Genomic DNA, 16394 nt, shown 5'->3' on the forward strand with positions numbered 1-16394 from the left:
TGTATTCTTTATTTTTTCTATACTCAAATTTATTCTTTGAGGTTTATCTTTTTGAAATGGACTTTGTCCGAATTTCCTATTAATAAATATCTCTGTTTCTCTAATATATATATGAAACACTTTTTAATGGGCATTACCCATGAATGGTTACTAAATAAATTTAACTATAAATTAATTTTAAAAATATCAAACCATCGAATTTTGATCTAATAACGAAGAATTAAATCACAAATTTGAATTTCTATGCTTAACTTAACTACTTAATTAAAAAAATATAAGAAAATATCTCTTTTTACACTATATCAAAAATATGTTCATACAAAAATATTTAACTCAAACTCAACTTTTTTTTTTGCTAAAACACTTTTTTTTTTAATTTTTTTTTACCGATGGAACAATCTCAACCTATATGATATAAAAACAAAAGATTTTTTTAATTAGATAGAAAAATTAAGTATAAAAACTCAAAATTTTCTAATTTTACCCATTCAATATATATATATATATTTGAATCAACATTCAACATTCAACTATCCATCTATGTTTCCTATTAAAAAAATTATCCATTTCTATATTTTTTTTCTTTATATTACAAGTTTTAAATTGTGCATACACTACTACTTAGTTGGCTTAATAAAAGCAAAAATTACAAATTAGGTCGCATTTCTATTTCCAATTCCGATGTCTATTTGCCCCAACCCAATGGAATTTACACGTGATTGGTTTTTAGTTATAATATAAGTAAAAGTGGCAGAAGTCTCGTTATGAATTATAGCTCTTATTTATGTACATGAATCATATTATGCTTTTGGAACGTTTAAAATTTATTCTTCCTTAAAAAGAGATTTCAAAGTTACAAATTTGTTAATTTGGAATATAATAATTTTTTAATATATCCGTGCAGAAAAAAATCTTGGGGCATTTTTCCAAAATTAAGAGGCACTCTTTTTGTATTTCCCCAAATGTGCGTATTATTATTGGATTATGACGAATATATAGAGAAAATTCTGCATTTGCCTTATAAATTATAAGGGGGCATCTTATACTTATAGGCACTATCATGATTATTGATTCAAGAATTGTAGCATGCGTCCTATACCGTGGTTCTTACAGAAAACAAATGCATGAATATAGTAATTCTCTCAAACAACTTTCATAATTAAGAGGAAACACATGAATTGCAAAAGTAACTTAAAGCCTTAATGTGGTGAAAATCATATACACAACATTCTCAGCTCTACTGCTGCCCCAACTGCTCCAGCTCTTTTATCTTCTCTCGCATCTTATATTGCAAAGTAGCAGGAGCACAATCCAGTGGAGTTTCCCCTGAAACAAGACACAACTGATTAGAATCTCACCTTTTCCAAAAGCTAAAACTAGTAAGTAAATTTGACCTTTTCTGCCTCTTTGTAATAACAATGTTATTACAATGACCTCTATCACTACCAGTTAGCAACCTAAACTATACTTTTAAGAGGGTGAAATTTGATTGTTACCTTGAGCATTCTTGTAGTTCAGGTTGGCTCCACTGTCCATGAGGGAAAAAACTATCTCGGTTTGATTAAAAACTGCCGCCTGCACCCCATTTATTCAGATATTAGTATCATTTACATTGAAACATAATAGATAATAGCCAAAACAGGCACCAAATGTAAAGAGGAATGTACCAAATGTAGCAAAGACAACCCTTGCTTGTCATGGTAATTAGCATCTACACCCTGACTTAGAAGCTTCTTGACCGCAGCAGTGTCACCATTCTTAATAGCTTCTCTCATTCCCTAAGCAATACATACAAACAATAGTACAAAGCAAAATATTACTTGTTGCAGTGAAAGCAAAATATCACTTTATCTAAACAATTCACAATCCATACCTCTCCATTGACATCATAATCCATCTGAGATTTGTCTGACATACCATTGTATACTTGTCCTGGATTGAAAACTGAACTGCACAATAAGAAATCACATATAGAATATGAGAGCCAGCTTCGGTGTGAAGCCATAATTCACATTGTTATAGCACAACAAAAGAGTCAAGAACAAACTGGCCCTTTTATTGAGGATTATTGGCATCATTGCAAAATAATATTAGAGCTCTGGTAATCATTTATTCTTTAACAAGCAAGTAAACTGAAAGAGATTGTCAAAAGAAATACTATAATTTTTTTTATTTTTGGAAAAGAAAGGAAAGTTCATAAACCTTTATGTTCACCCAGATTTAAAAGACAAGTATCCTCCACGAGCCTCTCTAATTTGATTATATATTTTCTCGTTACAATTCAGGATTAAAACATGTACTAGTCAGAGAGAGAACGAAAACTAAAAATTAAAAATAAAATTAAGCCATTGAATGATGGAGAATCCATAAATTCACATTCTTTAATCATTCACTCTGCTAGGAAGAACAGATACCAGAATCAAAAAGCACCTGAGGGTCCCTACCTAGGCTTGCTATATGACGTGGAACCTTTATTCTTGGATGCAGTTTCTGTTTTCTTCGGTTTAGGATTTGCCCGAGGGATAGATGTGGGTGAGGGTTTCTTCTGCCAATGAAACATAATTAAATCTAAAAGGTGCACACAGAATGCAATGGTTAGATCCAAGGAAACTGAACAATTTATACCGGCAGGGGAAGCACATCCACAGATGGGGCAGGAGCTTCACATATACATAGAGGCATTCCACACTTGCACTCTATAATGCCTACTGCAGGTTGATGCTCTACAGTTGGCTCTGTCTTACTTTGTGTATCGTCAGCAATGCTTAAACTAGAAACTGCATCTGTTATAGAATTAGCTTCATTTGGAGAAACCCGTACACTGCTTTGCCCTGGTCTGTATCAAAACCAAAAAACACATTCTTTTAAGTTTGATTAAAATAAAAAGTCAATGAGGGGAAAAAATTAAAGAAAAAACTCTTAAGCCAGGACGAACAAAATTATTTTCCAAACAATGAACAAGAAAGAAAAGGAAACAGAAGCTGAAAGCTCCTAGTACGTGCAAACACATCTTCCAAAAGAATACCACATTTTCCAAATATAGTAAGAAGCAGAAATAGAAGAGATTGTACTGGAAATCTCCTTAAACTATGGTTTGTTTCCTCCTATTTTAACTTGGAACTTCAATTTAAAACTCCATAAATTTACATGCAATACACCATAAATCTCCATGATACTACAAAATCTCTATATAAACCTGGACTGCATTCCTGAAAAAGTGGGTTGCTTGAAGGAAAGGGTTGCACTCTCATTTCAACCCGACATATTTATGTAAGTGAGATTCTAAAGTGTCGTATTAAATAGCGCCATATAGCTGTATATATAATACATAAGGGAGGAAAGGCCGTTTAATATCACCACACCATACTCTAATACTCAAATTTCATAATAAATAAATTCCTAGAATCCTAGATTCTATAAATTTAATATGAAATTGGATTGAGTACCGCGAGGAGTTGTTAAAACAATCAGCACAAACTCTGACAGCCGATTGAATGCCAAACTGAGGTAAAGCCTGAGAAGTGCACAAAACAGAATATTCACCCCAAAATGAGATAAACTCCAGAGAAACACAAAAGTTGGTAATGGATGAGTGGGCCATCACAAGAAGATTCACTTACCATTTGATTTGATGAATGTTCGTTACACAGTGTCCTCCCACAACATCGACAATGGTGCTGCAAAAGAGAAACAGTAATGGAAACATTAACTAGGCTATGAGTTTTTGAGGAAAGACAAAAGCTCAATGTTTATTCTACTATCCAGCAGAATATCTTATAACTTGAAAATGTAAAAAAAAAAAAAATAATCAACCAACAAAATTATAATGAATTGACTGCCTTTTCTATTCAAAAGGATCCATTAAGTTTATGTTTTAAAAGAAAAAAGATCTATGAATTTTAGAGCTATTTATAGTCTGCCTGAAACTGAATTGTTCAGGGGAAACCTTCTATGAATAAGTGGGACTTGAGCACTCAAAAGTAGGATAGTGAATCACGAATCAGGATCACCCCAATTAATCTAGAATTGAACACAATGGCAACCCATCTTATATCTAATAGTGAGGTCAAAACGCATTCCATTTTCCAAGCCCAGACAAAATACCCAGTATTATCTCCCCTATAAAGATTGAAACAATACAAATTTCTCTCTTGGACCAACTAAAACAAATCTCACCAAAATCACTATCAATTCAAAGCATCAACATTGCCAACTTAAAATCTAAAAAAAGCATCATTCAAGACTTTGGATTGGATAAGTCCACAAATACTCCAATCGACACTAACTAAACACTACCATTGTTAAGGGCAATCGATGTTGGCAGAAAGCGTGATCAATTTACAATAATCAATTTCATATGTAATGGTGGAATTAAATACAAAATTAGATTGGGGATGAATTAAGGTTACCCGTCGCCTGAAGGTGTTGAAGCTGCATTTGCAGACATCGCAGCGCGCTGCTTCTTGGAAAGTTGGAGGCTCCATATCGATTATCACATATACAGCTATAGAGATGTACGAGTATATAAATATATGCGATGTGTGCCAAAATATGTAATATGTATGGATAATGGATGGATTGGGGTGTAGGGCAAAAGAGATGGAAGCAAAGAAGATCCAAGATGAGGAGAGAGGAGGGTTAGAATGATTTAAGAGTGTTGTGTTAATTTTGCAGATTGAAGTATAGTATGTGATGATGAATGATGATCATCAATTCATCATGTCAACACAGTCACCCAACTCTTTCTTTCTTCTTCATCCTCGAAGGCTCCAATGCCATACCCGTTTGGGTTCGGTTCGGGTGACCCGTATATCAACGCCCAAGGTACTGAATTAATAACAAATTATACTAGTTTTTCTAAAAAGTTTTCTTTTTTTTTCTTAAATTTGAAATAAAATAAAGAAGTGTTACCGTAAACTTTCTGTTACAATCACTTAGTTAGGGTTGGCCCTAGGCATACCATCTATATTTATAGTAACGGCCCAAATTTTTTTTTGCCTATGGCCCATTTCAACTCAGGGCTGGTCCTGCTCTTAGTTAACCTCTGCGCCTGAAAATATATGTTGTAATATTTTTTTTATAAAATTTTTTTCACGACGGTGTTTGTTATGCTTACATCATCATCCCTGTAAATTTTTGAAAATTTTCGAATAGTTTACAGTGCCGAAAATACGTTTGAAGGTTTTTGAACAAGCGTGGTAAATTGGAATATCAGAAACTCTATTTTCGGTACAGTAAACTATTCGGAATTTTTCAAAAATTTACAAGGATGATATTGTAACTATAACGAATATCTTTACACGTGAAAGTTGACTAAAAGGTTAAAATTAAAATTCATGCAGGTAAGATCAATATTGACTTTATTTTGAATTTGTATGAACTATAGCTCATCATTTGCAAATGGCATATCTTTTTAGTTCAAATTTTCTTTGATATAAACTCTTTTTTCTTCTTTTGAGTTTATTTCTAATTTTAGTGTTGAAATTGTTTTACGATTGATATTATCTCAATTGGGTTATCCAAGCTTATCGAGTACAATAGTCTTCGAGCCTTTACAATTTTACTTGTTTGACTTTGAATTCAATGATAAGTTTATGTGTATGTCTTGTTATTGTTTGCCTTCGAGTTCCTCTTCTAATTTTTTTATGTCATGTTTTTACTTTATTGTTTGCTTTTAGGGGCCTTCTGAATAGTTTCTTGTAGGTGAGTCCAAAGGTAGCTTTTGATCACCGTCGAGTCCTTTATATGTCATAGATAGTTTGTTTTCATATGGTTGCTTTGCCGACACTAACCAGCTTTAACTTTATTTTTCTCTCATAAGACTCGAGGATCATAATTATTAATTTTGTATTTCAACAATACTAATTAACATCACATACAGGGTAATATATCCTATTTACTTCTTCTCCCTTAGCTACCTTTTCTCTTCTCTTTAGAGCCAAATACACACTTTATGCTTTGATTATGAATTCGTGTGGGTATTTGATTCTATTATACTAAAAGGTATTACACTTAAAAATATTTATCTTAGGGGTGTACATCAAACCGCTCAAACCGCCCGCACCGCAAAAAAAATGCGGTTTGAAATTCTTCGCGGTGCGGTTGCGGTTTGAATTTTTCCCAAACCGCGCGGTGCGGTGCGGTTTGCGGTTTTGAATTATTAAACCGCGATTCAAACCGCACCGCACCGCATCTTTTAAAATTTCAATTTTTATATTTATTTTATTAAGCCCATACATATGAGCCCAACCCAAGCTTATAAATCTTAGGGCAAAAATTACATAGTCATAAGCTTTAATCTCTTTTTTGCAAATACGGCTATTGCATGTGAGCATGGTATCTCATCTAGTTGGAACCTACAGTGCATGTTCTTTCCAATATGTTGATTGTGAAATCACCTTTTTCTTGCACCTTTACTTGGGACGGGATTGTTGTGATTGCGATGACCTGTTTTTTTTTTTTGTTTTGAAATATAAGATATGTGTTAGAAATAGGTTTTTGATCATGATCAAGAAACGGGTTTTTTTTTTTAATAAATGTTGTTTTCTATGATTTAGTTATTGTACACAGTATTTCATTGCTTTAAGCGAGTTGTCTTCATACTTTTTATCCTCTTTCCATTGCCCTCCATATTTGATCACACACATTATTGAGTCCATACTGTACACGTATTTTAAATATTGTTAGTTAAAAATTACAATGTATTAAGAAACTGGTTTTCTTATTTTTTTGTTTTGTTTTTATTTGTTTTAAAATTATATGTGTTTGTTTCCCTATATATTTCGAAATAGGTTTCCAACATTACTTTATATTTTGTTTATTTTTAATCTATTGATGTAAGTATGTTAGTTGTACATTTATATTGTTGTTAGAACTTAATTAGTTTCAAGTTTGTTATTTTGATTTAAGTGTGTTGTTGAAACTTTAAAAAGATTATTGATTTATTGTTGTTGTTATAACTTTTATTAGTCTCAAGTTTGTTGTATTTTCTTAAGTGTTTTGGAATAATTATATTAATGATAGTTTAACTATTTTATGATTATTTCAAAAAAAAAAATTGTGATAGTTCAAACCGCATAAACCGCAAAAACCGCACCGCACCGCATCATTTTTTGCGGTGCGGTTTTTGCGGTTTTTAGTATCGCGGTGCGGGTGCGGTTTGAAAAATTAGAAAAACCGCATGTGCGGGTTGGTTTGAAAAAATGGTTAAAAACCGCACAACCCGCACCGCGAACACCCCTAGTTTATCTCATCTTGGTTCAACCCAACTTTATGTTGTTCCCATAGGATTGTGTGTTAGATATGAGCTTAGAAGAATAGTATTCGTTAGAATGGGTGCCAGCAATGGCGGTGCTGATGTGAGTTTTATCTTCTGGGAAAAATCTAGCTACTCCGACATTACAATTACACCTAGCCTTTCAAAATGAGCATCATCAAAAATTCAAGGATTATAAATTGAAAATGATATCTTGTTACTTTTGGTGTGCCCAACAAACTCTCTAACGGATGACATTATATTTCGCATATCCCAAAGCTGTTTAAAAGTAAAGCAATATAGCAAGGGAATAGAAGACTTACTCAAATAAATAATTACTTGAGCAACAAAGGATAACTCGCTAATAGAACACTGAATATTACACCCAAATCAACAAAAAGTGAGGAATCGCAACAGAGAGACCATGAATCACAGCATAAAAGCTGAAAGATCAAAGAGAATAGATGAGGTAATAATTCAATAGCAATATAGGGTTTGAGGGTTTGAGATTTAGAAAAAGAAATTATAAATGATTATCCTATATAATCACGATTGGTTGCTCATCCTCTTGGGGTTAGTTATTTTATTGAGAATTTTCAGAGATTGTGTTTCCGGTTAGGTTTATACGATTAAAATTTAAAAGTAATATTAATTTATTTAAAAATTAATATTAAAATACATCTTCATAAAAAAAATTATTATTTTTGAATAGAAAATTATTTTAAAAAAAAAGTTACCCATAAATTTCTCATAAACCCGATTAAAATTTAAAAATAATATTAATTTTTAAATAAATTAATATTAAAATACATCTTAATAAAAAAAAAATTATTATTTTTGAATAGAAAATTATTTTTAAAAAAAGTTACCCATGAATTTCTCATAAACCAAGAATTCAGTTATATAGGCACACTTTATATATAATAGATATATATAAATCTTTATATAATAAAAGTGACTATTTAATAGCAATTCTTGGTTTAATAGTATATTCCCTTTTTATTCTATTAAATTTAACTGCACTTTAACTCTAACTTTAGTTTTATAAAATATACATTAAACCCCTAAAATATAAACTAAACCCTTCAAAACCCTAACTCTTTCAAGCCATGAACTACCCAAGAAAGCTACTCTCCCAAGCCGTCGACTAGAATTATGTGCTCTAATTCTGCAGTCTCCTCCCAATCCAAGCACCGGTACACCATCACTTCGCTCTATAAAAATGGTATCGCTACAGAAATATCATCACTTTGCTCCACGGGGATGGTATCGCTCTAGAAAATCTCTAATTACCAACCATGGTGACAAAGGTGGAACATCCTTTAACCTTTCCAGAAGAGTCCATGTGTGGTGACAGTTTTAAGTGGCTGGTGTACCGTAAATGGCCTAATAGTAATGTTCTTACTATAATATATTTACTATAATCATATATTAGCATTTAGCAAGATGAGTTGAGGTCATTCTTTAAAAAGAAATAATAATCTTTCATTTACTACATTTGAAATATTCATCTTCAAACTAATAATAATGTGCCTATAATAAATATGTATATATTATTTTTTTTAAAATATATTATTATTATTATTATTATTATTATTATTATTATTATTATTATTATTGATAAGATATATATTATTAGAATTTGAAACCATACCACTAACAATTCTATTTAAAAATGAATTTTTTTTGTTTTATTTATTATTAATATATACATATTATTTATTCTGTAATATGGTTACATTTAAGAAAAAAAATATCATTAGGATTTAAAAACCCTATACAACATAGGATTTAAAAATATTATTGAAAGAAAAAATTTAATTTTATTTATTATGATATATATTCATTGATTATATTTTACAAGTAAAATATGTGAATGATAGTGATTTTAAATATAGTGGCCACTACAGTTGAGATACATCTATTTTGATTATAGTGTGAATACAGATAAGATACAATAATAACAACAATTTTAAATATATAATATTTTTTTATAATAAATTTATTTACAATAATTTTATTTTTCTAAGTACAAATAATGAAGATTTAGTAATATAATTACTCATATTACTAAAAAAATATTATATTAAAAATATTAAAATTTAAAATTTGATAATTTTATCATTAATTATCAATAAACTAAATATGACTGCATGCGAGCAAAGCGCAAATTAGTTTCTAATTAATTAATATTACTTGAACGATTTACGTATTATATAAATCCCCCGTACATAAATTTAAATATTGTGCTAGAGGAGTACTTTTTAAAAAATATATATGAATTAAGCAATTTAATCATAAATTTTATAATTCATTAATTGCGTGATTTATTAATATGCACCAAAACTATATATTTTTTATATATAAAAATAGTCTTTTTTTTTTTTTGAGATAAAATGGTGACATTTTATAAAAGAGATGAATAATATGTAATGTTATATATATATATATATATATATATATATATATATAAAAAACAAATTAATAATAATGATTGAGCCCATTTAAAATATGTACCATTTTTTTTATCTTTTTTCTTTACAAAAATATGTCTTAATTTAATTAATTATGATTAATTAAATAATTTATTTCGTTATTATGTGTCATTATTTTAAATATATTATTACTTTATATAAATTATCTCACTTTACATAATAATAATTATCATATATATTATTTTTTAACATTTTTTTTGTTAAAAAATTACAATTTAGGTTAGTGCGGTGATTTTTATGTGAATTTCAAAATAGATTTTGATTGTGAGTGATATAGATTGCTTCATTAATTTCTATATGAGTTGCTATATGAATTTTGGTAAAAACAAATTACTTTATTATATAAAAATGAAATAACAATAATAATAAATAATAATACACTTCAAATAAAAATAATGTGCTACTGGACTCCTCATAAAATAGGAATTAATATACTTTATTCATTTATTTATTTTTAAAACAAGTGATTAAAATTTATTATTAATAATAACACCATCTCACTTTACATAATAATAATTACCATATATATATACTAGGTGATTGTTACGTGCCAAGCCACGTAGTGTTAGTTTTATTTAATATTTTAGTTTCTTATTTGAATTAATAATTAAAATAGTATAATTATTTGAACGATTTGTTTTATAAAAATAAAATATGTGTTAGTATATTTAGTAATAAGTAAAATATAGTTATGTTATAATAATGTATGTTATTAATAGTAAAATGTACATTAATCTTCTAATTGAAAAAAGTTCTATTATCTCATTTCATATTTAATAATAGCTACACAACTATATATTTATAGACTTTCACATTCTTTGCAAATTACTAATAAGCACCAATAATATTTTCATATTCTAATATTTTTTAACCTTCTCCTCTTAGTGGTAAAATTAAAAATAAAACTAAAAATAAGCACAAACATATAAGGTAAATACTAATTACAGCCCATTTTATCTTTTTTTTTATTATTATTTTTTTAAGCCCAAGCCCAAAAATCTCTAAGCCAACACAATCAATCATCTTTTATATTATCTTTTCTAAATATTTTATCTATATTTTTCTTCTTTAAAAAATAAATAAAAAAATTATTAATATTCTCCCAAGATAGGTTTGTTAGAGAGATATGTGGCTAAGATGATTTTTTTTTAATTTAAAAAGAGATTATTAATATTTAAAAGATTGTTTATTTAAAAGATTGTTTAATTTTTTGGGTTTAATTATTGGGTTTATTTTTTAACGGTAGATCAAACCTAATCGTTAAATTTAACAGAATATTCTTTTATTTTTAAGTATATTCTGTTAAACCAAGAATGTTAAACCAAGAAATGCCGTTAGATAGACACTTTTAATATATAAAGATATATATTATTTTTTAACAATTTTTTTAAAATTTTAAATTTAGGTCACTCCAGTGATTTTTATATGGATCGCAATATAGATTTTGATTGTGATGTAGATTGTTCCATTAATTGCTATGTGAGTTGCTATATGAATTTTCGTAAAAAATAAACAAAAAATAATTTAATATATAAAAATGAAATAATAATAAAAATAAATAATAATACACTTTAAATAAAAATAGTGTTATTGGATTCCTCATAAGATAGGAATTAATAACCTTTATTCATTTATTTATTTTTAAAACAAGTGATTAATAAATTTATTATTAATAATAATTATTAATAATAAATTTCAATTGATATTATGAATATAATAGATTGAATTAACAGAAACAGTGACAAACAGGACCACCTTCATTTTTACATATACCTCCTCTACAAGGCCCCTTTTTACACTCGACGTCACATTTAGTGGGATTTGAGTCTGAATGAGGACATAAATCTGGACGCTTTGTGCTCTTGCAACATGAAAGGAGCATAGAAGAATCTTGTCCTAGAGTACCATTGAAGCCTACAAAAACAAAATATATAGTATGAGTAATAATAATAATGACAAATATGATTTCAATAATGCAAAAGGAACAATATAAAAAATATGTATATATTGAGACCAACCAAAGGAAGAAATGAGAATCCCCACAAGAAGAAGAATAGAAACAATTTGAACTTTGGCCATTCTTCTTATTAATTATTTTCTCTCTTTTTGTTTTAGTTTTATGAAAATATGTTAGCTACCAAAGAGTCTTATATACAGTTTGAAGAGATGATATTAATTAATTAAAATTTATTTTTTCTCTTATTTCTTTAATTTTTGCCATAATTAGTGATATATGAATTTAAGTTTTGTTACAATATTGTTGGAGAATATATGATATATGATTTTCTTAATATATACTTTTTATAATTTTAGTATAATATGTTTATTGATTAGGAGGAGTTTTAGGAATTTAATTAGTTTGAGAAACAATTTGTATATACCAAATATAGATGATATGAAGTGATTGGAGAAATCTTTTAATAAATAAATTTCATATAGATGATATGAGAAATCTTTTAATTAATAAATTTAAAAATACAAGATAATATGTTTTCTATATATAATAGGGCATTTTACATAAATGTATACATTATTTTAATTAATTACAAAAAATGTGCAAAAAAAATTTAATTTTAAAGATGTATACATTTGAAAATATTTTTACATAAAATCATACAAATTCTTAATTTAATTATATTAGATGTATTAATGAGTCAAACTTATCATAATTAGGTTTGTGTAACTATTTTTATGGCTATTTTTTTTTTTATTTATTATGTCCAATATCATTATTGGTAGATTTTTAAAATCAATACAAATCACATCCATGATTCACATAATAATTGTATGGTATATTTTTCAAAATCAATACATATATAATCATAATTTTTTTATTAAAATATGTCCAATATGCCCTATATATTATCAGAATTGAAATGCTATTATGTTGTTTAGATAAAAATATTTAGTATGTTTATTTTTGTAAAAGATTATTCTAAATATTTAATTAATTTTATGAAATTGTTTATTTTATTTAATAAACATGTAATTTATTAAATAATAAAGATATATATTGGTAAAATAAATATAGATTAATTAATAAATATAAAATATAATTATAACTAGTAAAAATATATGTTTTTTTTTTCTACTTAATTTTAAATAAATATAGATATAAATTATTAATACATTATTGTTTATTATTTTTATTAAATATTTCGTTAAAATAAACATATATTTATAATAAATTATAGTAAAATGGATAATAAATATTTATAATATAAAAAAAATAGTATATTTATTATATTAAACTGTTTATTATTTATTTAATTTTATTTTTTGAACATGTTTATTTATTTTTCATAAAACAACTTATATATATAATAAATCGTATATTAAATAATAAATACACTATAAATAAACATAAATATATAATAAATCACACTGAAATAAATATAAACATTTGTATTACAATTAAAAAAAATAGCATGTTTCTTGTGTAAAAGTATTTTTTTTTAAAATAAACATGTATATTATTATTAAAAAAATTTAAAACATTACTGTAATAAACATAGTACATTATTATATTTATAATTACAAATTATAATAATTTAAACATTAAATGATATTATTATAAATAAAATATTTTATTAGTATAATAAATTTATATAATTTTATTCTTTTAATTAAATTACTATAATTAGTTTTCTTCTTAAATTTCATTTTTTTTCATCATGTACTTATACCATACATATATTAGTAACTATTATAAGTATCAAATCAATAATCATAAATAATAAAATTTAAAGTTACATGTTATAATGAATACACATTAATGCTCCTTAATCCATAATCCACATTTAAAGAATATTATGTATATATATATATTTATAGTAAGTTTAGTAAATATTATATCGAATGATCTAAATATTAGTAAATATGTTATTAAAATGTATGAGTTTTTATAATTAAGTTTTTTGCACATTTTTTAAAATATATTTATTTTTGTTGTACATTAACGAAAAAACCCCTATATAATACCCAAATATAACATTAATAAAAAAATAGTATTATGGAAATGGGCCGTCAGCCCATTAAAAATAACAAAGTCTAACAGCCCATTACCAAATAACTTAGTACTTAATTGAGTTAACGAACTTATTGAGTAGTCATTAATGAGGTATGCTTGTTTCAATAGCCGCATTTTAATTAGCAGCAGTGATAATTTACTTTTCATTACTTTGAAGTTCACTTTTTCTTAAGATTTTTTCTTTGTGTTTAGGGCCAGTTGCTTTGTGGGGAAAAGCATATGTGTCTGTGGGAAAAGCATTGTATGTTAACCGTGTGGAAAAAAGCTGAGCTGAGTGTTTGGTAAATTATAATTTTTAAAGTGCTGTGAGTTGTTAAGATTCTATTACAATAATGATAATATTTTAATCTAGTTCATTATAATTACAAATATATATAAAAAAATATGTTATATAAATTTTTTATTTTTTTATATATTTTTAATTATTTTTTTCTATAGTATAAATTTATATGCATTTGATAAAAATAATTTTTAATATTTTTAAATTATATTTTTATCACTTGCAAAAGATAAAATTGTAGTTTATAAGAAACATAAATTAATATTATTTATTAATAATAAAAATATAAATATAAAATATTTTTTAAAATAAAATAAAAATTTAGAAATTTAAATATTATTTATTTTTAAATATTTTTTCATTTAAAAAATATTTTTATTTTTTATAATATATAATAAATAATTAAATAAATTTTTAGTAAAAATAATTTATTATAAAGTCTTTTAATCAAAACAGCTTTTTCTAAAAGTTGGGTTGTACCAGCTTCAGCTTTTAGCTGTAGCTTTTCCATAATTTTTTCAATAAGCTGTTTTTTAACTGCTTACCAAACACCTTTTTGTCACAGCTTTTTTGAAAAGCAGCTTTTAGCTTTTCCAAAAACTGTGCCAAACGGGCCCTTAGTGTCCATGTTTTGTTATATATGCTTAGCAGCGATGCTTGTTCTGCTAGAATGATTTATAAACTGTATGTTCTTAATTTTGTCATTTGAAATAACTTACTATTGCACAAATGATGTTAAGGTTAGTTTTCTTTCAGATTTATGGGTGCCTGTAAAGTTTAATCAATCAAGAATCTCATAAATATTAAGGTCTAAACAATTCAACCATTATACAAGAACCAAGCTATAACTTTTATGTATTGAAAGGATACTGACATAAAGCTCTTCACCATTTTTAGATACAGAGATGAAAACAACAATAGTAAACATAGGACTAAAGGCACAACAATATTAAGTCAAAATACAAGCATAATGATTAAAATAGTGACAAATACTAAAACCAAAGAGATACTTATACATTAGAACTTAGAACATATTTAGCTTCATACAATCATTTCAAAACAAAAAGAATGCATTATCTGTGAGCTAAAGCAGAGAAAACCCATCAAAATGTTGGTTATTAGAAAAGCTAGCCATGATTTTGCTCACCTCTCTGGGATTGAAATAGTCAAAGAATAGTTTTAATAATAAAAATTTGGCAGTCATAGTTTCAGTCTTTCATGCATTCAGACTAGATAGTAGGGATATTTAATTTATCAAATAAGAAGAATAAGATCAATAGAGAAAGGAGAGAAGATTCTATACAAAGTAAACCAATAAAACAACATGGGTTGGCAGAAGCATTGTTCTTAAGAAAATTTTAGTGCATTGCTTAAGGTTAAGCTTATGTTGTGCACCTAATATTTTACAAGTTTGAGTATCTCTAATGGAGACATTATTTAAGAATCTTACAAATTTGCACATAATTTAAAATTATAATATTTTATTTTATTTTTCTTTCACATTATTAGTATTGGTACTTTTTACTTTAAAATATTTAAACACCTATAAAATTTATTAAAATAATATTATATTGTTATTTAATATATATTAAATAATCAAAATTTCTTATTTATCACAAAATAATAATAAAATAATAAGAAGGAAAATATGTAAAGAATGCTATTGTACATCACTTTTTCATACCATTCTTTTTGAGAAATTTTAAAAAAATACTGACTTTTGGCTCAATCTTTACAAAAATACTGCCACATGTTACTTTTATACTGTCTTAGCCAATTTTTTTTTCTTTTAGATGGTAAACACAAAAAAAAAAATGAGACCTACATCTTCTACACACACAGACAGAACCACCACAGGAACACCAGAACAATCGGAAAACAACCATTAATTCCGGTGAGATTGAGAAAAAAAAAAGTAACATCGACGTCAAATAAATAATCATGGCAATACAACTGTAAAATAACACTAAAACAAATCAAACAAAAAAAAGGAAAACATGATTACAAAAAACTAAAAAATATCATGCACAACCTCAATACCCAATACAATGGTAGTTATATTTGCAAGCTCAATCTTAAAAAATCAAAACAAAAAAACTACTACTAAAACAACACAAAAACAAATGTAAAACAATAAGCAGATATAACCACTTAGAAAAACATAAAAGAACCACACACCTCAAAACTCTTTTTCTAATGAGCTCGTCAAATGTATTTTTAGGAGAACCAAAATAAAAAAATAATCACAAAATAACCATAGAGAAGGAAGAAGAAATGTATTTTATAGTCTCTATCTTCCACACTCACGGATAGAACCACCACAGCACCACGAGA

General features: G+C 26.6%; 1 protein-coding gene across 2 annotated transcripts; it reads right to left on the reverse strand.

The window, feature by feature from the left end:
- Positions 1-996: 996 nt before the first annotated feature.
- Positions 997-4942, reverse strand: LOC115707165 (uncharacterized). 2 transcript variants are annotated; one of them, XM_061105971.1, is made up of 9 exons: positions 4410-4942; positions 3621-3677; positions 3447-3514; positions 2626-2836; positions 2445-2545; positions 1874-1949; positions 1668-1778; positions 1497-1575; positions 997-1326 (listed from the first exon to the last, which is right to left on the reverse strand). In XM_061105971.1, the coding sequence occupies exons 1-9, from the start codon at positions 4482-4484 to the stop codon at positions 1238-1240; spliced, it is 867 nt and encodes a 288-aa protein (XP_060961954.1). In that variant the 5' UTR covers positions 4485-4942; the 3' UTR covers positions 997-1237. The 2 variants fall into 2 exon arrangements, with proteins under 2 accessions (XP_060961954.1, XP_060961957.1); XM_061105974.1 differs by having other exon boundaries at positions 2445-2542; positions 4410-4824.
- Positions 4943-16394: the final 11452 nt, after the last annotated feature.

Source organism: Cannabis sativa, chromosome 1, assembly GCF_029168945.1.
Source record: "Cannabis sativa cultivar Pink pepper isolate KNU-18-1 chromosome 1, ASM2916894v1, whole genome shotgun sequence".
Taxonomy (NCBI): Eukaryota; Viridiplantae; Streptophyta; class Magnoliopsida; order Rosales; family Cannabaceae; genus Cannabis; species Cannabis sativa.

Excerpts from the sequence above, each read along its gene's own strand:
- LOC115707165 (XM_061105971.1), bottom strand. The coding sequence starts at position 4,484 with ATGGAGCCTCCAACTTTCCAAGAAGCAGCGCGCTGCGATGTCTGCAAA. Across the intron at positions 3,515-3,620 it reads AACATTCATCAAATCAAATG|GCTTTACCTCAGTTTGGCAT; the intron begins GTAAGTGAATCT and ends TGCACTTCTCAG. Across the intron at positions 2,546-2,625 it reads TGGATGTGCTTCCCCTGCCG|AAGAAACCCTCACCCACATC; the intron begins GTATAAATTGTT and ends TTTCATTGGCAG.